Here is a 27310-nt window from a genome sequence, read left to right as displayed (position 1 = left end):
CATTCCAGGTAGTGGGAAAGAAATGTACACTGTCTTGGGATGTGTTGCTGCAAATGGTAAAGTGTTCCCCCCATATATCCTCTACAAGGCCAAGAACTTGTATGATTCTTGGTGTGTTGGTGGTCCTTATGGTGCAGGGTACTCGACAACTGATTCAGGATGGATGGAAGGGACAACACTGGCCTCATGGTTCGAGAAGCGCTTCTTATACCACGTCAGACACATCAAGAAACCCATTCTGGTTTTGTTCGATGGGCACAGTAGTCACATCACTGTAGATCTAATAACCACAGCCAAAGCACACGATGTGCACCTTCTCTGTATGCCACCGCACTGTTCGCACGTTCTACAACCATTAGATGTTGGTGTGTTTGGCCCTTCCAAAAAAGACTGGAGCAAAATCCTGAAGCGGCACTACAAGGGTAGTCGACTGAAAAGTGTTGACAAGTCAACTTTTCCTGGCCTGCTGAAGCAGCTGTATGCTAAGGCTTTCCGTAAAGAGCATGTTATCTCTGGCTTCATGAAAAGCGGAATATATCCAGTGGACAGACATGCCATTCCCACAGAGAAGCTTCTTCCAGCCAAGGTGTTCTTCCGTCCAGATACAGATACACGTAGGCCTACATGTAGCACGGTACAAGTTAATCAGGACACACAGATGAGTCCAGACCAAGTTGCAGCTTCATGTTCCAGTGTAGATGAAGGTGAGACCACACAGCCAACACTTAGTCCAGCACCTGATCTTTCTTGGGACACACAGAGTCCAGCCCACGTTAGCTCTCCACCAAGTCCATTGGTTTCTCCTTCTAGTGAAGATGACTCCCTCACTGATCCTCTCACGCCAAAGCGAGCAATGAAGGTCGCTGTGCTTAACTCACTTCAGAAACGACAGGCACCAGTTAATGAAAAGAAAAGGGGGAAAGCTGTGAAGAGATCATTTGGGGAATGCCTAACAGACGATGAAGTGGTTGTAAGGCTTCAAACAGAAGAACAAGAAAAACAGAAAAAGAAAGCAGAAATCAAAGCGAAAAAACAACTGGCTAAAAGTAAGAAAGAGCAGCTGCAAAAGAATCGAGAAGTAGCAAAAGAGAAAAAAGACCTAGCACAGAAGAGGAAAATGGAACAAAAGAAAATGCAAGCGACATCGAATGACAACAAACAAGAAACACTAGTAGCGTCACAGGCAGCAGCTTCATCAGGGACAGTACACTCGGCAGGATCTTCTGAAAACGTGATTTCTGCAAATTATCAAGTGGGAGAATATGTGGCAGCTATATATGAGGAGGATTTATACATTGGAGTAGTGATGCTACCAATCACTCCGACTCATGTGACCGTCAAATACATGCTGCCTCGTGGCACCAACAGATTCATTTGGCCAGAAAAAAATGATGACATTCTCCAGACTCGACGCTGTGATATCCTCTGCAAATTACAGACCATCATTCCAACTACTGCACGCCACTGGGGATTAAATCAAGAAGACTTGGCTAAAACTATGGTCAAATTCAATAAATGGCAGATAAATATGCATTGAAATAGCTACTATCACAAAGCAGGCTAGAAACATATATGTAAATTTATGACTAATAACATTGATTTTGCTTGGGGTAAAAACATGATTGACTTTAGTAAGGCATGTTTCAAACTGAATTGACCGAATATGTTTTAAAGTTGCTTGTAAAAGCATGATGTAAGATATAGAGTCAAAGCTTTCTAAGTAATACTGAAAAAAAAGAAATAAAGAAAGAAAAAAACAGTTTTAGTATGAAATGCGTCTTCTAATCTTAGGTCTTAAAAGAAATATCAGTGATCCAAGCTTGATTTTACAAAGAGCTAAGAATGGCCTTATTTGCAAATCTTTGCAATCTTAACTGACAAGTCATTTTAACATGAGTCTTAGTGCTTTGTGAAATCAGGAGCTTCTGGGACGATTTCCTGGGAACAGTGTGCTTCAGTTATGGGCTTTGTAACCTTAGACCTTTCAAAGTTGGTACATAAAATAAGTGTTAAAGTTTGTTGTGCGTTAATTATGTGCGCTAATGTTTCAACCTTCCACATAAAATTACGGTTTCAAATGATTGAGTTTATAGTTATATAATGAACTAACTGTGTTTAAAAAATTGTTTGTAGTTAGTGTAGGTTCCTCAATATTGAATCAATTGAATAAATATGATTCCACTACAAAAACCTGTATATAATAGCAATCGCTTTTGGGGGTTTACATATGCGCGGGCGTTTTTACCCGGGTCTTGGGCGTTTTTACCCCAACACCCGGGTAAAAACGCCCGCCAAACTTCCTTTCAAAAAGCAAGGAAAATTTCCCTTTATCAACATAGTGAGTTTAATTTTATATTTGCACACAATAGAGGAGATATGTAATGGATAAAACCACACATTAATTTCCCTCTGTCTCCAAGAAATTCGGAGACATTTCTCATAAACTAGAAAAACGGGCGTTTTTACCCCAGTTTACCCTAATCACATGTTTCTGTTGAATGAGCTAAAACAATGAAAAACATTAAATGGTCATAACTCCTGATTGCAATGATGTACTGACTTGAAACTTATGTCAAACATTGCTTCTTACATGTAGATTCATACGAAAAGATAAAACTCAAAGAATTGATCACAGGTTTCAGTTGAATGAGCTAAAACAATGAAAAACATTAAATGGTCATAACTCCTGATTGCAATGATGTACTGACTTGAAACTTAAGTCAAACATTGCTTCTTACATGTAGATTCATATGAAAAGATAAAACTCAAAGACTTAATCGCTGGTTTCAGTTGAATGATCTTAAACAATGAAACGTTTTCATAGACATAACTCCTTATTTCAATGATGAACTGACTTCAAACTACTGCTTTTAAACACAGATAAAGATAAACCTCTCTTTGTGCATCACTGGTTTCAGTTGAATGAGCTGAAACAATGAAAACCTTAATTTGTCATAACTCCTGATTGCAACGATGTATTGACTTAAAACTTAAGTCAAATATTGCTTCTTACATGTAGATTTATATAAAGAGATAAAACTTAAAGAATTAATGACATGTTTCAGTTGAATGGGCTTAAACAATGAACAAATTGAAAAGGCATAACTCTTGATTTCCATGATGTACTTGAAACCTAAATCAAATATTACTTTTTAAATAAAGATGCATATGAAACGCTAAAACTCAAAGAGTGCATCGCTGAAGAGTGTAAAGTTTTAATTAAATATTGCTGCTTACATGTAGATAATATGAAAAGATGAAACTCATTATCACTGGTTCCAGTTGAATGGGCTAAATCAATGAAAACCTTAAATGTTATAACTTCATACTTGTCAACGTCCCAAAGCCTTTGACCTTCAGTTGATCAAATGATTGGTTTTTCTGTCAGTCATTGGTTCTATCTGGTGATCTGCAGCTCGCCATGGCAGCTTCGCTGTTCTAGTTTATTTATTTTAATGCTTAGATTACCCTCTTGTTTTTTTTATATATTTTTTTAAAAGAAATGTTATACTTCTTTTCCTATTATCCTCTGAGATTTTTTGTATTTCTGTTTAAAATTCATGTACATGTATGGATTTCTTTAAAACAGAATGGTTGTGCTTGCAAAATTAGATGAAATTGTCAAGGATTGGGTTCAAGAAACATCACTCAAGAAGAACATTCCACCTAATATAGCAGAGACAGTTGGAGGCAAGATTTACACATTTGGGTCCTACAGACTAGGAGTGCATACAAAAGGTATTGTTATATTTACAAATTACTTTTGTTTTATTTATATGACTGGTCTTCCAGTGTTGTAGGCCTAGTACTTCTGCTTGCTACATGTGCTCAAGTACTACTCGAGTACCGCTTTAATTAGGCTTTCACTCACACAGCCACTTCCATTATCAAAAACATACACACACACACTGTTTGTCACGTGTTGCCTGTGCAGCGCTGTACAAATCTATGGAGAAATACAACTTCTTGTAATTCCCGGCCGAGGCACGCACTGCGGCGTCTCCCCAATTCTCATTAAATACAATCAGCACACTTGGTTAGCAAATTTGTGAGTCTTTTGGATCTGACCCATCTCCTTGCAGGGGGAGCACTCTTTAAGAATAACATTAAAAGTTTCATACAAAATGTGTGCATGTCAAACGGCAATTTTCCAATGTTGGCAGCTATGCTTTTGATTTTCTACCATCCCTAGATCAGGGGATGATTGTTGTACACTAACGCCATGTACACCACCTGTAACTACACGCGTTCCATGATTATCCATTCCAGTTTATTTAGTTTTGTCATTTCTTAAGTAATTATGTTCTGTTAATTTTCTTTTTTGTTATCTCTCAATATGTATTTGCGGCCGCATAACAAACAAATTGTTAAAAACGGTTTAATTACAAACAAACATTGTTTTGTGCTATTTTTTGCTGTATGCATTATACCTTTCACTGTACTTTTATTCCATCAATCAACATTGTTATTGTTATAAAGCAAAACCAATTAATTTATATTATAAAGGGTCCAGGCTCTGTACAAGCCTAGGCTTTTTCCTGGTGCCCTCCTCTTATCACCCTTTGGGTTTTTTTCTTGTATGTTTTATGATTATGTATTGTGATATTTGGAAATAAAAACCAAACGTGTTTGATCATCGCAGACGCTGAAACTGATCGCTAATTTTTACAATCCATCGCAACTTAGCGACAGATTTTGGATAACTATTTCACACAAAAAATTGATATGCAAATTTTTTTTTGTGATACACTGTAAGTCAAGATATTCTTGGCACAAATTTTGTGTGTCGTTTAGATTTGGGACAAAAACCCAAAGGAAATGTTGTCCAAGCAATATCTCTATTATGTAACTTGAGCTGCCATAAACAGAGCTCAATTTACAAACTGTAGGCTTTTGCTCGATCAGCAGATTCATAATATCCTATGCAAAAATATAAGATTATGCACAAAACCAGTCATATCATGTTCAGCAAGACATAATAACGAAAGATAAATCAAATGAGCAACAAATGAATTGAATTGAATTGAATTGAAAAATATCTTGAAAATGAGGATGCACAACACATTGTTACATTTAAGAATTGTGCCCTATGTTTCTGTGAATGCTTTGTCTACGCTGCAGTTTTTAATTAAAGCCTTTTAACGTTCGTAGTTCTGGCCCAAAATCCGGACGAGTTTCCCGATGGCCCCGGACAACAATTTTCCGGGTTTTTTTTTGTCATGACCCACTCACAGGCCTGGGAAGCCATAAGCAATGTTGCAAAAGAACGATGTTTCGCAACCTGAAAAATGATGTGAGCAGACCTATTTTGGTGTTGCTCATGCTGCATTCAGACAAAATTGAGTTGGCATAGAATATAAGAGTTTGCATGGCATGATTGCAACTATTCTATTAAACAACCAATTTTAGAAATACATGTAGTCCAAAGGGTGAAATTTAAGGACCTGCATAAAGAGGTGCCTTGAGCTGACATATTCATGTTGGAATAAAAAATGACACCCAAGGGTCATTCCGTGTCAAATCACCCAATGGGTTAAACCTTAACCATTTCAAATTTGGTTTATGGGGTAATCCTGGCTCAACAAGCTGAAATTTCAAATTTCAGCTCCATCCAATTAACGGTTTTCACGCTACAGCATGCTCTTTCATGTACATTACATGTCCATACATATCGTACATGTAATGTATGTATATCAAGCAAGGCTATGGTCCCCAAGCAAAATCATGAGATACATACGTATGAACATGTATGTAATGTACATGTACTTTGCATAGGAATAGGCAAGTATGGCAGCTTTGAGTGGAGCTTGAAAGCAGGCCGAAAATATTATATTTCAAAATTGTTGGTATTGTGGAAAAAAAACATATGGGGGTAAATTTTCACTGAAGTTCATCTTCAGATCACGTGATCCACAAGGTCAAATCCAAGGTCAAAGTATAGGTCAAAAGGTTATTAAACCTAAACATGTTCCTACAAAAAAAGTAAAGGCAGATTTGGAAAGCTATGCAATTACCTTTCCAAAGACACCAATTTCAACCAATTTGACCCAAAGGTTAACGATTTATGGTCGTTTAAATATCGGCAGTCGGGCACATTTTAACCAAAATCAACCAGAAAGAGCATGCTGTAGCACGAAAACCGTTTATCGGATGGAGCCGAAATTTGAAATGTTAGCTTGTTGAGCAGCGATTACCCCATAAACTAAATTTGAGCAAATTGAGGGAAACACTCAAAATCACTGTTCAGTGACTGCTTTGCAGGCCCTGTTGTTTTAACAATACAGGGCCTGCAAAAGACTTTTCAAAGCTAGTGAGGTGCTTGTTCTGCGCTTAGTATGCACATGTAAAAATGTTGAATACATTTCAAATGAATCATGTTTTTATGTGGTCACCCTAAACTACAAACAAAGTTTATCACAAGATTGCAACAGAATAAAAGGGGGCCATTTGCTCTACATTGTATATATATGACTCATGCATCTTTTGACAGCAAATTCTGCGTGGTCTGTAGCACAGAATGGATCATCCGCACTTCCAGGGGCACTATCAAGCAAAGCATTCTGTTAAAGAAAGAAAATGGCGCGGCGAGATTGTACACCACCGGGAACGAGGATGCATTTTAACCCTTTCCTTCAGTACAACTGTTTTGAAGTATTGGAATGTTCGACCACACTCAGAAGTTATTATTCAATATGTTTAAGACAAGCAGCATTATATAATACTTAAAATGAGATTTGCCTAAAACATTTTTGTACATGTAACAAGAATAAATCCGTTTTCAATAAATTTTCTTCATATTCCGAAAAAACACAATGTCAAGCAGCTTTGATTACTGAACTTTGTGTTTTCCTTTTGTTTCATAGGGGCTGATATAGATACGTTATGTGTAGCACCAAGGCATGTAGAGCGCACAGACTTTTTCACATCGTTCCAAGAAATCTTAAGAGGCATGCCCGAAGTCAAGGATCTTAGAGTAAGTTGTGGTTGTTAATGATATAGTATTTTCCAATTTATTTTCATTTAAGTGGTGCATAAACTCATCTGATCCATGGTTTAAAGGCAGTGGACACTATTGGTAATTACTCAAAATAATTATTAGCATAAAACCTTACTTGGAAACGAGTAATGGGGAGCTGTTGATTGTGTAAAACATTGTGAAAAACGGCTCCCTCTGAAGTAACGTAGTTTTCAAGAAAGAAGTAATTTTCCACGAATTTGATTTTGAGACCTCAAAATTAGAATTTGAGGTCTTGAAATCAAGCATCTGAAAGCACACAACTTTGTGTGTCAAAGGTGTTTTTTCTTTCATTATTATCTCGCAACTTTGATGACCAATTGAGCGCAAATTTTTACAGGTTTGTTATTTAAATGCATATTTCGAGATACGCCAAGTGAAAAGACTGGTCTTTGACAATTACCAACAGTGTCCAGTGTCTTTAACTATTAGGGGAGGAAATAAAGGAGTGAGAAGTGGACAAAGCTATAGTCAAGTAGCCAATATAAAATTCACATTGTCTCCAAAATCAGTAAACACTACAGATGTTTCCTGATCAGGAAACATTTGTCAACATAGTGTCAACTTCTAAATCGGGAACCATCGTGATTAGGAAACATTGTCCCTTATCAGGAATTTCTTTCCCTATGCGCCAAATGTTCTTTAGAAAGCTATGCTAATAACATTCACGCATGCGTACAGACCCTGTTGGTTGGCAAACGCCATATGGTTGTGCACTAAGCAGAGGCGCAATTGCGTCTGCGTCACGCACCTATTAGCCGTGTACAAAACAGCGCGATACTCCCTCATTTTGCCAACCAAAACGTTAGTGCGCACGCGCTATGTGCAATTTACATATTTCATGGGAAGGGCCTATTCTCTTTGCTTAGCAAGCGGAAGCAGCAACATGTCTTATTTTTTAGCGTTGTAAAACCAGAAACAAGCAGGAAGGACGGTGCATTCTATCACAAAAAATACCTCACCTCCGATACCCGTGTTCTCCACAGACTTTTTTTTTTAGGAGGGCCGTTTGCCGGCTTGACGTAATCAAAATGGCGCCGGTCAATATGGCGTAATCAGTATGGCGCCCATTTTTATGTGACGTCATCAGACGTGAAAGCAACAAATGCTTGAGAAAGACCTTTTTTTAATAATAATGTCGAAACAACCTTATTTTAAAAACTAAATCAAAACAGACAATTTGTTATACATTTTACTTTGTGCGCTGCGCCAATAACCTCAAAGGGATGATCCGCATGCCGCACACAGAGTGTAGGAATTTTGGAATTTAGAAAGCGGGTGATATGACCATCGGACGGCCTTCACGTGCAATTTTCAAAACGGAAAAGAAAAAACCAAACCCCCACATTTTTTGACCTTTTTGGATCTTAAATCCCCAATGTGTAAATAATACTTTTTCCATTGAAAACCATTTTCATAGTTGGTGCATCTCAACATATGCATAAAATAACAAACCTGTGAAAATTTGAGCTCAATCGTACATCGAACTTCAAGATAATAATGAAAGAAAAAACCCACCCTTGTCACATGAAGTTGTGTACGTTCAGATGGTTGATTTCGTGACCTCAAGTTCGAAATCTGAGGTCTTGAAATAAAATTTGTGGAAAATTACGTCTTTCTCGAAAACTATGGCACTTCAGAGGGAGCCGTTTCTCACAATGTTTTATACCCTCAACCTCTCCCCATTACTCGTAACCAACAAAGGTTTTATGCTAATAATTATTTTGAGTAATTACCAATAGTGTCCACTGCCTTTAAAAGCGGATATCCGCTTTTATTTTATTGACCAGGGCGATTTTTTTATATCCGTTTTTTTCATTTTGTAATTTTTTTTTATATTTTAATATTTGTTACATTATAAGCTTGCAATGCCTGAAAAAAGGCTTAGCAAGCCTTATATAAGCTTGGCAACAATATTGACAACTACAATAATGTGTGATAAGTCTTAGTTACTAGATTAATGGGGTTTCTTAATCCGACCAATGTAAATGCGTGACGCCGATCACTTGACTCTACATGATCATTCTTACATCATGTAGTGTTTCAGCTCTTTTTTTTTAAGGGTCCACTTATAGGCCTGCACTAAATAACGACTTAGTGAACATGCTTAAGTGGGGGAATGATACGCTAGTAACCTTCAATGCAAAGAAAACTAAACTTCTGTCTCTTTCTCGTTCTAGAGATGATACATTTCCGTCTATTCATATGGGTGCATTGACTTTGTATTTGCCTGAGGTAGCAGATTTTGCCTTCTGGGACTTTGTATCTCCACCAATGCCATATGGGAGAGGAATATCTCAGGCATTGCAAAGTGTGCTTCCATGCGAGTTGGTTGTCTATATTGAGCTCGGAAGCTCTTACTTCCTGATGCTACTCTCTTATTTTTGTTCGTACTTTTAAGGTGTTCGAGTATTCAGCCTGAACACCTCTTTTTTCCCCCGTTTTTTATTTCTTCTTCTTCCCTCATACTTCTTCTAGTAAAATGTTCATTAGGAGAGGAAACCGTTAAAGTTACGTCATGATGGTGTCATCCCTTCTTGAGTTATGAAAATTCAAGGTTTATTATTTCAAAAATCATAACTTTTTATCTATCCGTACATAAGGGATTCTTACATCATCAGAAAGGTCATTAAAATCTGTGTGAACGCTTCACACACATAATCCCATAAGCCTTTTTGAGATATGGCGGACACAATGTTACAACACTAAAAGGTTTGGGTAAATTTGTGTTTATACACCCAAACCAAACAGTACACTCCTATCATGTTCGCCATACCTCAAAAAGGCTTATTTTGACCTTCTCTTCCGGTTCAAATCGGAAGTTGAAAGTTTAGAAATTCATGTCTAAAGAACCACGTACTTACACATTGGTTGTGCATAAATTGTTTATATGTGAAGTATATGCGGTGCAGAGTCATGCTCCTGTACTCATCCCTATTCTGGAGCGCACTAATGTAGCTTCGTTTATAGTGTGTTTTCAAGGTTTAACCAACTAATTTCCCTTTCGGTTAGTTAGTCTCTTCTACAGTCTCCGTTATTCATAAGTTTATATTCCTCAACCACATCAGCCATTCCTCAACCACATCAAATGAAAGGGCTTTACATACTTCACAAAAATGAATATATTGGTGACCTTCTCTTGTTCTATCTGACCTGTCTAAACCGAAAGTAAAATTCTTTGAAAAGGCGTTGTTTAATGGATTTTAGGTTGATATGTACCGTAATTTTCGGATTATAAACCGCGGTTTATATGTTGATTTTGACATTTTTTTCACCCCTGCGGTTTATTCTCCGGGCGGCTTGTAGGCCGACGTATAAATATTTAAGAGAAAAAACGGCATTTAAAAAAAAAAGATCGTATGTAAAACATTCTAAATATTATTTTTTTTAAGAAACGAGAACAAAAACCTGCAAAACATGCCTGTGTGATGACAAAGTCCTGTTGAAAATCCCACCCAATTTGTATTCCGTGTTTCCTTTGTAAAACGTTACCGGTAATCAACCGCCGTCAGCGCCCTCGCTCAGCGAAACTCAGACTAGACTGGTCCCCGTCTATTTATCCTAGCAATATATATATGCTGACGTCAGACATTCAGGCTGCACTCGTGTGAGAGCGAAATAGACTGGTCCCCTGTCTATTTATCTTACGATCTCTACATACTGACGTCAGACATTCAGGCTGCACTCGTGTGAGAGCGAAATAGACTGGTCCCCTGTCTATTTATCTTACGATCTCTACATACTGACGTCAGACTTCCAGGCTACACTCGTGACAGCCAGCGGTTTCTTCAGCTCAACCACAACATCAGAATGGTGAATGAACGTACACAAAGAACTATGCCGCGCCTGGGATCAAACAAAACGTGTTCAAACCGCCCTCATTGTTGAGTCCATTAAACCTTGAACATGTAGCGGCACTTGTGTAAACTCTCTGAAGGGCAGAGTTTCTTATTTATTACTGGTCTCACAATATTGGGCGTGATTTTAAATAAAGGGTTCTTTTAATGCTAAATCTTGTTGGGTTTTAAATAAAGGGTTTTTATTAATTGTAATGATTTGGGGATTTAAATGGATGCCAGAATAATCGGGCATGCTATACCGCTTTTACTATTACTATTAATATTTTTAGGTTCTCTCTTTTTGTTTTTTTAATAAATGGCTTCGAACGGATTTGGTTTATTAATCAAAGGTATTTTTTTTGTAACTTTATAATTTATCGGGATTCAACAGGGGTTGGGTTTATTAAATAAGGGGATTTTTTCTTTATTCTATATCAGGGGCCAGGTAATCCACTTTTTTATAATATTTTATTATTTCACTTTGCACGGTTATCTCTTTTTGGAAGTAGTGGTAGCTCTGAAAAGAACTGTTGGTTTTGTTGGATGTCGTGATCTATCTGGTTTCTTACAAATTGAAACCCTCGAAGTCGCTGTCTTCGCTGTCGCTGCAAAACAGAGCGGCTAGCTCCTCACGCAGACCTTCTGCATCACCGGCGTCTTGATCTTGATCTTCCTGCTCTTCTTCCTCCGCTCCTCTGATAATTTTTGCCTTGATGAAGCCGTTGACGGTTGTGGAGGGCTTAACCGCCTTCCATGCAGAAAGCACCCATTCGCAGACCTCAGCGTGGGTAGCTCGCCTCATCCTCCCTGTCGCTGTGTAAGTGTGAAGACCCTCCGACATCCAGTCCTCCCACGCCTGACGGATGTGCAGTTTAAACACTCTATTGACGGTGATGTCCAATGGCTGGAGTTTCTTGGTCAGCCCGCCAGGAATCACACCAAGGATGGTGTCGTGGTCAGTCTTGAACACCTTCCGGATGTGCTCATCCTTATGAGCCGTCATGGAGTCCAGAACTAGCATGGCGGTCTTCTTGAAGAAGGCGTCTGGGCGGCCACGGTAGCACTTCTCTGCCCACTCCTCCATCACATCTCTGTTCATCCATCCTGCAAACATGAAAAAAAAAAAATTGTTTTATTAAGTCACATAATAAACTAGGGATTTTAAGAAAAGTGGGAGGCGGCAATGGAATAGTTTGAATGATTGTTTATAAACATCACCAGAGGGCAGCTTCTCTTCTATTAAACTTTCGCAAAATAATTAAGGGAATTTAAGAAAAGTGGGAGGGGGCAATAGCTTGAATGATTGGTTTTAAACGTACCTTTCTTGTTACACATGACCACCACACCAGAGGGCAGCTTCTCTTTAGGTTGCGTGATGCGTTTGAAAATAACCATCGGCTTCAGCACGGTGACAGTTCTGTTCATGGGAGCGTCGAACGTCATAGGCACCTCATCCATGTTCAGGATCTTGTCTTTCGAGAGCGCCAACCTGGTGATGTTCCGTTCCGCAAAATCGACAAAGTTGTTCATCAATACCTGCCAGTCTGGAGGGAGCCGCTGACCAACGGTTGTTCTTGCACGCACGGACAAGTCATTCCTCTTCATGAAACGATGGCACCAAGCAGGACCACCAATAAAATTGGTGAGTCCGCGGTCTTCTGCAATCTGCCTTGCTCTAGCCCTGATGACGACCGTGCTCAATCCACGCCCTAACTTGCCGAGCACAAACTCCTTTACATCTTTCTCTAGCTCAGGCCAACTTGGTTTTCCCCCTCTCATGGCCTTCATCTTGGCTGGAAGCTTCTCCAAAGTCGCCTTCTGTCCTCTCCACCGACGAACCATCGACTCGTCCACGTTAAACTCTCGTCCTGCCGAGGGGTTCCCGTGACTTTCAGCAAACTCTATAGCTTTCCGTTTCAACTCCACGGTGTAGCTAGCTCTTCGCTTGGATGCCATTTCTAGAAAGTAGTCGTGACGATGATATCAGTAACGATGACGAATAGCTCAAGATGCGGGTTGTTTTGTACTGCCCAATCAAGCAGATCAATAAAGATTGCGATGTCGGGATTGGTTCTTTGATAGTGGCGGGAACGTACAAGACCCTGATTGGACACTGTGTGATCCTTACTTGGATACTATGCTTGGGTATAAAATGCAATTTTAACAAGAAGAGCAGGCAGTTCTCTTGAAGTTTCTTGAAGATGAAGGTTTTAATTGAAGGTGTCTTAGCTGTTGGTCTGCGCCACTATGCCAATGATGACCTAATTATTGGTGCAAGATACACCCTACGGCGTGATTTCAACAACAGCCATGACTTCAACGCGGTGGCAATAACAGATAACGATGGGAGAAAGAAAGCAAGTCTAAAACGAGATGCGGCCAGATTAATGTCCAAGTTAATGGAGAGTACTGACCTATCAGTCAACATGGACATTGGTTTTCTCATCAAGCCAAAGAGAAAATCTTTCTTTCACTCCCCCCGCTTCGGTCTGGCACAACGCTGCAATATAGGATTCGTCTGCAGAAGCAGTGATAAAGAAACAGTGCGAAGATTCCTATCTAAGGGATCCTTTGCCTTAAGTTTTGTTTAAATATAAAATAGACAAAACCAAAACCAAACAGTCCTTTTCAGGGCTACCACAACACAAAAGAGAGTATTGCCTATGACTGTTGTTTCTGTTTAACAATGTTTAGTAACATTTTTTAAACATGTACACAAATTCCTTTATATAATAAAACAGATATTATAATAATGGGGACGGCTGGGGTTTTTCTCTCACTCTTATTGTATAGAGGTAGTAAAGAAACAAAATGCGCTACCTTAAACAAAATGCGCTACCTTATTGTTTGCGTAATCACACGGACAGGGGATTCACTTTCATAAAACAGACGGAGTTGACAAAAAGATTGCTATCCTATAATAGATCTTTTCAATTACGATCAATAGTGTAAACTTAAATACATTTCAACTTTAATTACGACGCAACTCGCGCATTGTGGCAACTATACAAGACTGACTGATGTGCCGCCCGTCCGTCACTGCACATCGCCACAAAGAGGACCGCAAACAAGCACGGCCCCTTTGTGCGCATGCTGTGATTGGCCGTTTGATGATTGGCCGTTGGTAGTTCCATTCATAAAATCTTGGCTAGACTTCGGACGGATCGGCTCCCTATTGTACAACACATAGCCTGAACGTCTGACCCACACTTCGCGGATTGTGGCCAAGTCTAATCAAACGTGAACAACTTTTGTCAACAGAGGGCGATGCGATGCAGGGCAAAGTTCAACTATTTCTAGGTGTGCGTTGTCGACCGATCTTTGATTCACGGAGATTTGTTGCCAAAGAAGTTCACAAAACATGGTCAACACAACCGATCATCAAAATATAAATTCAAATTCTGGAAAAGGGTTGTTGATGGAAACATTATAGGATAATTCAGGACTGATAGTGTGAAATAAAAAAATCACCCGTAACGCGGCAGGTTTGCGTACTTCACTTCCGTGTTTTGAGGTTAGTTTGTTTTCATGTTGTTGTTTTTTTTGGTCGCGGTTTATACTCCGCGCGGCATATACGCCGACATTAAATATTTTTTTGTATATTTTGAGGAAGTGCGGTTTATACTCCGCGCGGTTTATAATCCGAAAATTACGGTACACCTTTAGATGCTCTATCCATCACAGAATACAAGTTGGCAAAAGTCTGGCAAAGGTCTGGTTAAAAATAATAATACTGATGACGCCACCAAATCATAGTAATAGAACCTGGAGACACTGAGCGTGTCATTGTGCATGCGATTTCATTATGAGACCATTTTTATAGACGTGCATACGCCGTTTTTACTCGTGTATGGCAAAATACTTTGCCAAGTATATAGGTCACATTGACCAATGAAAACAGTAGAAACAGTCTATGTGCAAAGCCGTCTTGCCACTTTGCCATACACAGTTCCACAAGACATTGGATTCTCCATCGATGTCATCTGGTCACCACTTCTCAAGCCCATACTTCCAGCAGCAGCTCACCACAACACTGACACACTCCAACGCACACACATCCAGCCAGCAACCAACTCACAAGCTTCACTGGACAAGAACAGCTTTGATCCTTCCAGCCCAAAAGTGCATCCCTCCAGCCATACATGTACATAAGCTCCACCATCACCAGTAGTCCAGCATTCTCCTGAAGACGAGCAGAATATACTGTTCGAGCACAAACCGGCTCTGAAGAGCCACCACTCCTTTAAAAGAGATTTTACTCATGGTTGTACCCGCAAGAAATTGTGCGAGATCGGCGGAATTTGTATTAACCAGAGTCAAGTGTAGTTTGATGGCGTGATCACGTGTCTTGTGGTATTACAATTAAAGGTGCACTTTTTTTAAAGTTGTTCTCCGTACTACCTGTTTGATCAAGTTTTAATTTGTATGTTGGTAGACAGTGGTGTTTACTGTAGTCACTTCATAATGATGTCATAAGCTAAAAACCTTGCATTTATTCAATTTGGGAGATGTTACATTAAAAAACTTAGATCATTTCACATGAAGTCACCTTACAAGTAGAGTTTTTAAGGCTTCGGTAAGAATTTCATTACATGTAGGTTGGAGACCTTTGAGGGTGCTCGTTTTTTTCCCGTGAAAGCTCATATGTACACTAACCCATGTTGATATAAAGCAAGTGTAATAACACATTCTAGTAAGTTAAGTGCGCATGTACCGCTTACAAATGCATTCTTTATCGCTGTCACTGTCAGTGTTACATTCCGTATTAACCATCCAAAAATTCTCAAATGTTGTCCCTGTTAAGTTGAACTTCTGCAGTGCTGCACACTTTTCTTTGCGGCATAAATCAAACATGAAACTGAATGGATCGTTGAAACTCATCAGACAGTTGAACCTTAGTATCAAGATGGTACACGCACAGGGGGATGACATCATAAAATAATGAAGTACAAAAAAATACTATTTTTACATTCAAAATGCAATAGTGTATTTGTACATTTCCTTTTAAACTTGTTTAGTAATTGTTTTAATTTGATTATTTTTTTTTGTTTTTTTTAGGCTGTAGAAGAAGCTTTTGTTCCTGTAATCAAAATGGTTTTCGATGAAATTGAGGTGAGTTTGTTTATAGATTGTGTGTAGCACTTGAGCTATTTATTGTCAAATTACCGTATAATATTGCAAATTAACTTTTTAGTAAAACCAAACAATACTAATAACTGTATAATTCTGAGATAGTACAACTATTGTGCATCTTCTTACCAGCCAAAATGACCTATGGTATAAATGTAAGAAATGTTTACTTGCCCCGAATATAAATTCTTTCACAAAGGCTTAAATGACAACAACATACAACATAAGCATATTGGTGTAATAGAAACAGTCGATTAGAAGCAGAATTTGGTTTCTATTTGAAATCCATTTGTAGTACACTGTACTGATACTAACTACATGTACAGCATTTATAAAGCACCATATGAAGGCCTATACCCAATAAATTGCTCAAAGGCGCTGTACATATAATGCTAAAAAGATAAGAAATTTTAACAAATCAAACCAAGCAAAACTTTAGAAAAGTACAGAAGGTACAACTGCGTGAATCAATGTACATGTACACAAACAATTGAAAAAGTCTAGTTATATTCAGCATTAAAAAGAAAATTTTTAAGATGTGATTTAAAACAGCCACGAAGTTCAGAATTGTTAAAGCCATTATAAACTTTTGGTAAACAGTATTATCCAAGTCCCAGTCTTTGTGTATAACAACTTTTATATAAAATAACAAACATGTGAAAATTTAGGCTCAATCGGTCATCGGAGTCGTGAGAAAATGTTTTTTCCGCACGTTTCGCCGTGTCATGACATGTGTTTAAAATAAATCCGTAATTCAATACTTAAGTTTTGTTCACCCATGGAGGCGACACCTCCAACTCATTTGGGCATGGACCATAATCAAGCGTAGGGTTCGGGAAGCGTTCTCTGAACTTTGGAGCGTGCCTGGGCCCACGCCCCCTGAAGACATGCAGTAGCACCGCGTATACCCATCACCTTTCCTCCTTGCGCGTCTATGCAAATTAGTAATTAAACTCTACTGGTAAGTAGAGTGAAGTACTCGCTTACTTTGGGTAGGGCTCATAGAAAAGAGGACGACTTAGTGGCAAGCATGTCAATGGGGCATTGTGGGTAGAACGGTGGAGATAGCAATATTGCCTGGTGGCATAGGGAATATATGCAAATTAGTAATTCGACTCTACCGGTAAGTATTGGTAGACACCATCCGGAATTCAACCTGCCTTTAGCTATCAGGCAATCTCGGTGGTCATTTCGTATAACACTGCTCTAGAATTGCAAAGTGTGTGGGTTCAAATCCCAGCCGAGTAATATGCCTGTGATTTTGTTCACTGAACTTGGGAAAGTACTGAGTACACAGTGCCAACACACAGTGTTTATGGGTTGTTCAATGATCAATCCAAGTTTTTGTAATGGAAGCTTTTATCATTCATATCATAGGAATACAAATTCTTATAGTTTTTTGTTTAAGTTTAAATGTTTTATATTTTCATTGTCTTTAGATGGATGTTCTGTTTGCAAGATTAGCACTTCAGATTATTCCAGAGAATCTTGATCTCACCGATGACAGTCTTCTTAAAAACCTTGATCAGAAGTGTGTCAGGAGTCTTAACGGTAGGCATATACTAATAACTATCCCGATTGTGTAGAAAATGTTACCTAATGTAATATGGGGTGAGGGTGGTATTTGGAGGACAGTGGTTATAATTATTTTTTTGTAGAACTGGCTTGGAAATCCAGTTTTGTCTTTCGATATATTTTTGAGCGTGCAAAATATGTTGAGTTGGGGCCAAAACGCTGCCTGCTTTCCTACTCCAACTACCAACGTAATTGTTTGTGTTTTGCTGGAGTTGAGCTTTAATATTGGGAAAGGATATGTACTTGGCAATGATGGATGCTTAGCTTGGTTGGTATTTATTTATCAACCATTCAGAAAATCGATAACTCCACACTTTTAAACCACTTAAAGTAGTTTAAAAGTGTGGAGTTATCGATTTTCTGAATGGTTGATAAATAATACTCTTCCATTCTCCGGGAAAAAAATAATAACTATTCTTCCTACATTTAGCTCCAAGTTGCACATTTATTTTACATGTACCTGAATTTTACATGTTGCTGAATTTTGTTTGTCTTTTTCTTTAAGATTATTTGGTTTGCATAGCTGTTCAGTGCAGAATTACAAACTAAGACATACTGTACCTGTATACATGTAGAAACTGAGTTCATTTTTGGTGTTATGAATCTGGAAATGAACAATTTGTATGCCGTCTTGTGGTTAGACCTACAAGTATGCAGTAGTGACAATTTTGACGTGTCAAAAGTAAAGCGATACTGCAAAACAAAGAAAGGAAGGAATGCAATCTGGAACTGGTGACCTGACTGTAATTTGATTTAAAGGTGTTTGGAGCTGACAAGTTTTGGCTATTTACTATTACTATACCTCATACATAATCATGACAGAGAGTCGAGTTCTCATTGGTCCATTTATCATCGTGTGCCAGGTGTTAATTTTACTAACTACCAAGCGCGCACTTGAGTATTCACGCTAGTGGTAAATGCACATGACAAGTAATAGTTCCCCGTGAGCTACATTTTGTGTATTCTACTTGTCATGCGCACTACCATTGCGCAACGTCATCCCCGGGCGCTATTGATCGTGGCACCGTTTTGTATACACGCACGAACAGCGCTCTCTAAGCGACGTCCTACACATAAACTTATCATGTGCATTTTGTTTCACAGTAATCATTTTCTCTTGCTCAAAGCTCATGTTCCGATAACTGAATATTATGTATGAAGTATAGTAAAACAAATATAACATGGTTTATTTCGGGTGACTAGTCGATGAGCTCCCCTCGGTATTGAAAGTTGACAAACAGACTAGACATGAATAAAGACCAGCCTTCTCACAAACTAGTTCCCTCGGCTTCGCCTCAGGCACTAGTTTGTCAACTTCTAATACCTCGGAGAGCTAATATCGACTAGTCACTCTCAAACCATGTTATATTTGTATACATTGTGTACTATAATCCACTGCATCTTATAAATGTTAAGCTAAACGTTAAGCACATCCAGATATTAACAGCATGCATTGTGCTTGCACCTCCAGTGCCACATGTACATGTATGCTTGATATTTCCCATCCAAAGAGGAATGAAATGTACTTGAATTCTTGCCTCAAACCTCCCTTTTACTGGGATTATGGGCAATCCTTAATTCCTGAGTTTCACCCTTTCTTTTGAAAAATACCAACCGAGTTTATGAGAGAATGATAGAATGCTAGGATTGTTTTCTGTTGTACGTATTTGTCACGGGGAATAATTCCAAGATTTCAACATGCCATGGCTAATTATTGGCTGTGACTTACAATTGAGTGTAATGCCGATTCACAATAATAAACAAATATTAAAAAACTTTTGGAGGTCATAATTTGTTACAGATCATACATTGTCAATACTTGATTTAGCCTTGGTTTAATTGTGACTACGGTATCTTCTAAATTCTGTTGGTGTACTATGTACTCTATTACTACATGTGTACATCTAAAACAACATATTTAGACATGATATAATTCGCTATAAATTGTAAAATTAATAACTTGTTTGTGCACAAGAAATAGCCAAAATTACAGATAAATATTGTAAAGACCCATTGCTTTGATCGCCATGACTGAAGTCAAACTGAGGTCGAACAGTGGAAGCCTCAATGTAGGCCCAGTTTGGGCTTGTGACATTTTTATACAAGGGGTCTGTTGAAAATTGTATCGGTAGGTGCCTGTAGGAGCCTTTGAACTCTCCTTGAATTTCACTCCTTGTAATTTGACATTATTTTAATTATTTTACATCTTCTGTTGTTTAACTGCAGGTTGTAGAGTGACTGATGAGATTCTCAATTTAGTCCCAAATAAGGAAAACTTCAGGTTGGCTTTAAGAGCCATCAAACTGTGGGCCAAAAGTAAGTATAGATATTTTTTATAAAAAGTATAACAATATAGAAAACGTTTAGATGGGATTTCATGTAAGTAATACTGTGACAGTTACATGTACGTGGTTAACCACCCGATCATCCGATTACAAGTTGAACAAATTTTAGGGTTAGGATAAGCAGAAACAAATTCGCTTGATAGTGTCGCGAAACACCGACCACAGCGCGATCACAACTGAACTAAGGACACAACTGAAAAACATGCGACACACACAGGCATATCATTTTTAATTTACAGGCTTGTAGTCTTTGGTAATGGTTGGTGACAACAAATGTAATGGGCATGTCACACCGTGGCATTTAGCCTGAACGTATGCCAACATATCAACGTACATGTATACACACAAAAATTTAGAAAATTGTCAAAGTCCAAGAACGTCCACCTTCCAAGCAATTGCATCGGAAAAGTCAATGTATCCATAGCGTATCCATAGCGCAATGAATATATACATAGCGTACGACAAATGTATTGATAGTGTATCACTAACTTATAACAAGGTATGTATGTTACACGATTGCCAGGCATAAGTTGTACATAATAATTAAATTATACATACTAATATTAGTACATAAAGTGGAAACGTTAGAATACGTCGACACTCGTTGGAGATACGTCAGGCATAGGTTAGACATGCGGCACATATACGTAATCATCACGACAGCCGACGTACATCAACTAATACCAACCTACAAGTAGCGTACCTCTAACGTACAGTATGTCAGCCTAACGTATGTCAGAGTATGACAACGTATGTCGAATGTACCACAAACTTACGGGCAACTTATCCAGAATGTATGAAGCACATTCAGTACGCCCAGAAATTTTGAACATGCTCAAAAGTTTTTCGCAGGCTCAACGTGTTCCATATTTTAACAGTGTATCACAGCATGCTCTTAACGTAAACGACGTGTCCCCAACTTGCCCCTTCTATATTTTGCATACAATCAGGTGGTACACCATGGGTTGACAGGCCCTTTAGAATCATTGAACACTAAGAGAGCGTTTCGGAAAGATGCGATAGCTCGCGAGTAGGCGTCCTATATTTGTGAAATTATGCAAACCTATTACAAATGCCTTGAGACAGAAGGAATGACGTGTCTGCGCCTGCTCAGGAAAAGTGGTTATTCCCCTCGAAATTGCAATAATAACCCTTGTTGTTGTGCGAGCTAGTTAAATATACCATTATACAGCATTGTCGTCACTGGTCCTTCATTCTGTCAACAGCATGGTAAATGGAGCACTGATCCATGGAAACTTTTGCCTGTTTACGTAAAAAACTACAGGTCGTGTAGTAACCAATTTAGGATAAACATATTTTGTTTTACTGTATATGTAAGATTTTGTCTTCTTGATTTTATTTTGTTTTGTTGTATTTACAATGATGTCAACCAAACATACAACTTAATGCCGTCAACCAAACATACAACTTAATGCTGTCAACCAAACATGCAACTTAATGCTGTCAACCAAACATACAACTTAATGCTGTCAACCAAACATACAACTTAATGCCGTCAACCAAACATACAACTTAATGCTGTCAACCAAACATGCAACTTAATGCTGTCAACCAAACATACAACTTAATGCTGTCAACCAAACATACAACTTAATGCTGTCAACCAAACATACAACTTAATGCTGTCAACCAAACATACAACTTAATGCTGTCAACCAAATATACAACTTAATGCTGTCAACCAAACATACAACTTGATGCTGTCAACCAAACATACAACTTGATGCTGTCAACCAAACATACAACTTAATGCTGTCAACCAAACATACAACTTAATGCTGTCAACCAAACATACAACTTAATGCTGTCAGCCTAACATACAACTTAATGCTGTCAACCAAACATACAACTTAATGCTGTCAACTAAACATACAACTTAATGCTGTCAACCACATAAAACAGCTTAATGCTTAAAACATTACGCCATACGCTCCTCAGTGCTCCATGAAAATTCAATCGATTTTCAGCCGTATCCAGAAATCGTCGTATAACTGACAGCATTAAGTTGTCAACCAAATATACAACTTAATGCTGTCAAGCAATGTAGAGCTGTTGATAGTATAAAACATTGTGAGAAACGGCTCACTCTGAAGTAACGTAGTTTTCGAAAAAGAAGTAATTTTCCATGAATTTGATTTTGAGACCTCAGCATTAGATTTTGAGGTCCTGAAATCAAGCATCTAAAAGCACACAACTTCGTGTGACAAGGTTTTTTCCTCTTCATTATTATCTCGCAACTTCAACGACCAACCGAGTTCAAATTTTCACAGATTTGTTGATTTGTGCATATGTTGAGATACACCAAGTGAGAATACTGGTCTTCGACAATTACCAAAAGTGTCCATTGCCTTGAAGATCGTCACACAAGAGCCACAGATCTTTGGTCTCTTGAAGCAGTATGTATCATATGGAAGGAAGGGAGAAGGGCCCATGACCATGACAAATTCAATCTACGTAAGATAGACAGGATTGCAGCGATAACATAACACTTTCCCCAGCACTCATCAGTCACGGGAGTTGTACTTAACTTCATACAGGCAAGGTTCATGAAAATCGTACAAATTCAAGTCAGCGAAGCAGAGTGGTTTCTATGAAGGGAAGGCTACAACAGATGCCGCATTTCTTCTCAAATCAGTATCATGATCAGAAGCCTACTACACGGCCAAGACTCCACTCCATCTGGTCTTCCTTGATTACAAAAAAGCCTTTGACTCAGTTAACCACGAGCTTATGTTTGCAAAACTTAGCGAGCTCGGTGTAGAGGTTGATGTACTGCAACTCATTGAAGACCTGTACCAGAATGCAAATGGTCAACTCCGATGGAAAGGTCAACTGGCACAGATTTTTGAAACCCCAGCTGGTGTGAGGCAAGGCTGCCCAATCTCTCCAACGCTTTTCAGCCTCTACACAGAATGCTTGATGGGGGAGTGGTACTTCCGTACAGCACATCTCAGAGCCCCCCGACATGAGTGGTCTCAACATCAAAGAGCTGAGATATGCTGACGATCTGGTCCTGATGGCTCTCTCAAGAAAGCGCTCTATAAGAGGCCACTATTATTTATTTTTTTCGTATTACTTCAAGGCTGGTGACCTGAAGCGCTTCGATGCTTTTGGTAGAACGATTTTGCCAAACCTGCTGGGCCTAAAGTTGGTAGACTTCATCACAAATAAAAGGCTGGCTAAGCTGATCTGTTGATGGTGGTGTCTCACAAGTGACATTGTGATAGAGCGGAAGGCAAAGTGGTGCGCTCATGTGATGAGACAGGGAGGCATACCCAGTGCAGTTATAGATGGTCAGCCTACAGGTACAATTCGAGGCAGAGGTCGCCCTAAGCTGCACTGGATAGACAATGGGACACAGTGGGGTAGTAGAAGTGTAGGAGAGCTGAGAAGAGCACAGATTGAAAGAGAAAGGGTGATGGCGGAGACTCCAGGACTGTGCCCCCCATTACAATTTGAGGATGGGGTGGCCACGGACGCAAGTCTTTGCCGAATGATGTCTGAGGTCAATGAATAATATTTTGATTTATTCTGGGGAAAAAGTGTGCTTGGCGACACAGTGTATGAGTTGAAATTTTGAGTTCAGGGCAAACATTGGACTACAGTTCACTGGGGTAATAAATTGATAACAATTCAAAAAAATGGTCAGCTTTGACTTTGATTTCTTTATTTTATTTCCAGCAAATAAAAAGCATAGAAAGCACTGTAATTGTGATGATCATTGCACTGTAATTGTGATGATCATTGATTGAATGATGAACAAACATAAATACAAATTCATCACTATGCCATTGGCATAAGGCGGGCGGTTATCAGCATAGCTGCGCTATACATACATTAATGTGTAAAACTTCCATCCCCATAACCATCAAGACCAATCACAAGCCACACAATCCCACAACGTATTTCTTTATGAACATGGATGAGCCTGTATAGTGCATAGTGAAGGTCTGTGTGGGTCTGGCTGTGGACTGTGTGTGACTGGAATTCCAGACGTGCAACGTTGATTCGTTCTCTAGGCATTAACGGGGATGAGATTCTTTTGGCGGAATTCCGACTTTCCGACTTTGAAAAAACATCTTTTTTTTTCAGTTCCGACTTTTTAAAAATCTCTGACTTTGGCAAATTGAGTTCTGAACCTTTCACTTTCCAACATTTAAATTGACAATAAAAAATATAAGTTTTGAAGATTTTTAAATGAACTATAACAGTTTTGATTACTATTCTAAGCTTTAAGTGTGTTACAGGGTTTGAAAATAGCGGTCACCGGTCGCCAAAGTTGAGTGAAAACAGCGTCGGCATGGTCGGGCGAGTCAAAACCCAATGCCAAATGGCAAGTCTCACATAGCCCGCTGAGCGAGTCAAATATTTGTTCCTTTTCACTTTGAAATAAGGGTTTAGTGGCAAAATCCCAAATAAAACTTTAACTAAAGCTTTTTAAATAGTAAGTTTAACAATTCGAGATACTTGCTAGATACTTGGTCTCTGAAGCCGGAGGGCATCCCCCCTCCACACGGCTCAGAGTACCCAGCCCGCACCGACCACGTGGATTTCCCCAAGACGGTCGGTGACGGTCTTTTACGAGGTAATCCAACTCGAACGGCACCCGCCCACGCCATAGGCTGTGGGGCACTAGCCATGGGGAAGAGGATTAATGGTGCAGAGTCGGGTACCTGGGATTCCCCCTTAATACCCCACTCACAGGGCCCGCCCTCGTCTTCGGGCTTCACCCGTTGCTTGGGTATTCCTGTAACTCAGGCTTCCTCTGAGAGGGCCTTGGATTCGTCCTGTGACCGGGTACCTAACAAGAGGCAGAATACCCAGAAAGGACCGTCATTTGCGGTCATCTGACGAGTCTTCGCCTGACGCCCATAGGAAACGTCTTCAGGGTAGCAAACCGCTATCCCGGGACGAATTCCCGGCTATGCCACTCGACCGCGTATGCACTGATCGCATCGAGGGCATTATGTCAGCTTCTTCTTGGATTGCTTACCCCAAGCGGGCTGATTCATATTATCGGTTCCCCGCCGGGGATTTTGATAAATATTTTTCGACCCTGGTCCTGCCGGACTCCCGCGTCAGACAAACTGGCCGCGGACAGGGGGTCAACCTCCTCCAAACTTCCCTTTGCCGACAAAGCGCGGGGGGAAAATGGAGGCGGTAATCAGGAAAATGGACTCGGCGTCTCGCTTGGCATGCCAAATCGTCCTTCTTGCTTCGCATACCTCACGCTGGCCGGCGATTAGGACTCGGCGATCCCGGCTGACTTCGGCCCGTAGGGCGAGCGTCCTAGATGCATGGTTCCTTCCGTCCGTAGGGGCACGCAAGCAGCTTGATGCGCTCCCCCTAACGGGACGGGACCTTTTTTCACGGGCAGTTCCAAGAATCTATGGAGGCCGAGGCCAGACGCCTTAAGGCCACTGACAAGGTCAACCTCAAGAAACCGCAGTCCTCCGCACCAGCGGCGAAGAAACACAAACAAGCCTCGTTTGTTTTTCCCTGCCGACGTCCACAGAGACCCGCCCGTGGTGGTTTTCGTGGAAACCAAGGAACAGCAAATACACGCACGCCCACCCAGGGCCAGCAGCATCCGCCCCCCGGTATCCCGGGGTGTGGCGGAAGTGACTTCCCAGTCTCCAGACGACCTCCCACCGATGGACCCGTGGGAAGCCACCTTCAGGAATTTTTGGGGTCCTGGGCTCAGATCACGTCCGAAAGGTGGGTCCTCGAGACGATCGAGTGCGGCTATGCACGCGAGTTCACAAGGACCCGTCCCCCCCCCCCCACGCCTTGGCTGACCCCCCACCTCCAATGGTTGGTGGAGGACGCCAACCTCACATGTGGTCGAGTGTTCCGCCTGCCGCGTCTCTGTACAGTTGGGGGCGACCCTCGACCCCCTCCAGGTACGGGCATTAAAGTGGTACCTTGACCGCACAAAGTCAATCCAAACTGGCCACGAACAGCTTTTCATGTCCACGGTTCCGCCATTTCGACCAGCATCCCGCGATACGATCGTGCATTGAATAGTTACAGCCATCCGCTCGGTGCCGGGCGGATGGCCAGCTACCGATGGTCCGGTTCATGCCCACGAAGTACGGGGATTGTCGGCCTCATGGGCTTTTTTTGAAGGTGTCTCCATGAATGACATAACAAGAGTGACCTCCTGAAAGAGCCCGTCCACGTTCTCAGACTGCTACCTGCAGGTGGATGGGAGAGCGGGTAGAGCGGTGTTACAGGCGGCCAGCCAAGCTGCGAAGCCAGAACAAGCTCCACCTCGTCAGTCACGTGGTTAGGTGAGTTTTCCACGGTGTTACAGTGCTAACAATACTTAATGTTTTGTTCAACCATGGGGACGACACCCCCTGTCCGTTTGGGCATGGACCACTATCGGGCCTAGTGGCTGCGAAGCATTCTCTGAACTTTTGAGCGCGCCGGGGTCCTACGCCCCCTTAAGACATGCAGTAGCACCGCGTATACCCACCGCCTTTCCTCGGTGCGAGTCTATGCAAATTAGTAATTCGACTCTACCGGTATGTAGAGTGAAGTACACCCCCCCACAGAAGTGTGGATAGGGTCTACGAACGAATACTTACCGAGTAGAGTATCCCTCCCTCCTTCCCCACATACTCGGTCCTTGGGTGCTTACATTTGGTAGGGTTCATCGAAAAGAGGACGACGCCGTGGCAGGCATGTCGCGGGGCGATGTGTTTAGGACGGTGGAGGGCGCTATTGTGTGTGTGTGAAAGTCTTAGCATTATTGCCTCGCGGCATAGGGAATATGCAAATTCGTAATTCGACTCTACCGGTAAGTATTCGTTTGTAGACCCCTTTACTTTTGTGGGGGGATTTTAAGGCCTTCACTTCCTTTTTTTTTTTTCCCCGAATTTTTTGGTGTCAATATATGAGGGCTAGTGAAAAAACCTGCGCGCGATCGAGAATTTTGGTTGAACGGCGGGCGATTGAAAAAAAAAGTTAAGGGAATTCACCTCCAGTGATAACAAATTTCCGTCTTTTTCATTTTTTCAGAATCTCATCCCTGCATTAAACAGGACTTGTCTTGAAGGAATGTCACTGATTGTTTCCCAAGTACATCGTCATTGAGTAAAATACTCCGAAAAGTCAGTGCGGCGCGATTATTTGGAAAGTTGAAAAGCGGCGGTCACGACTCAACTAGTCAATCAATAGTCGGGACTTAAAGTCACCTGGAAGTGGTTTTTTGTCATAATAAAGCTTTTGTAACTAAAATAAGTGTTTTGATTAGTGGAATATGAATAAACAATTAACTAAGGTTTAAAAAAATTAGGGCGCTATTCGTGACGTCAATCGAGGCGCGATGAATCGCATGCAGTGCCAACACAACAGAGTGACGCTTGAGTGTCATGGCC

The 27310-nt window shown here is 40.4% G+C and overlaps 1 protein-coding gene across 1 annotated transcript in view; it reads left to right on the top strand.

Moving 5' to 3' along the window:
• Positions 1 to 27310, top strand: part of LOC117289097 (poly(A) polymerase beta-like) — a 139678-nt gene that overhangs the window by 26546 nt on the left and 85822 nt on the right. Inside the window, exons 3-7 of the mRNA XM_033770060.1 lie at positions 3590 to 3738; positions 6864 to 6973; positions 15913 to 15966; positions 17424 to 17535; positions 19786 to 19875. Coding sequence (XP_033625951.1) covers positions 3590 to 3738; positions 6864 to 6973; positions 15913 to 15966; positions 17424 to 17535; positions 19786 to 19875 — 515 coding nt within the window. The remainder of the gene's footprint in view (positions 1 to 3589; positions 3739 to 6863; positions 6974 to 15912; positions 15967 to 17423; positions 17536 to 19785; positions 19876 to 27310) is intronic.

The sequence above is a fragment of the Asterias rubens genome, chromosome 1, assembly GCF_902459465.1.
Source record: "Asterias rubens chromosome 1, eAstRub1.3, whole genome shotgun sequence".
NCBI lineage: Eukaryota > Metazoa > Echinodermata > Asteroidea > Forcipulatida > Asteriidae > Asterias > Asterias rubens.
The sequence above is the reverse complement of the archived record's forward strand: the minus strand, read 5'-3'. Positions and strand labels throughout refer to the sequence as shown.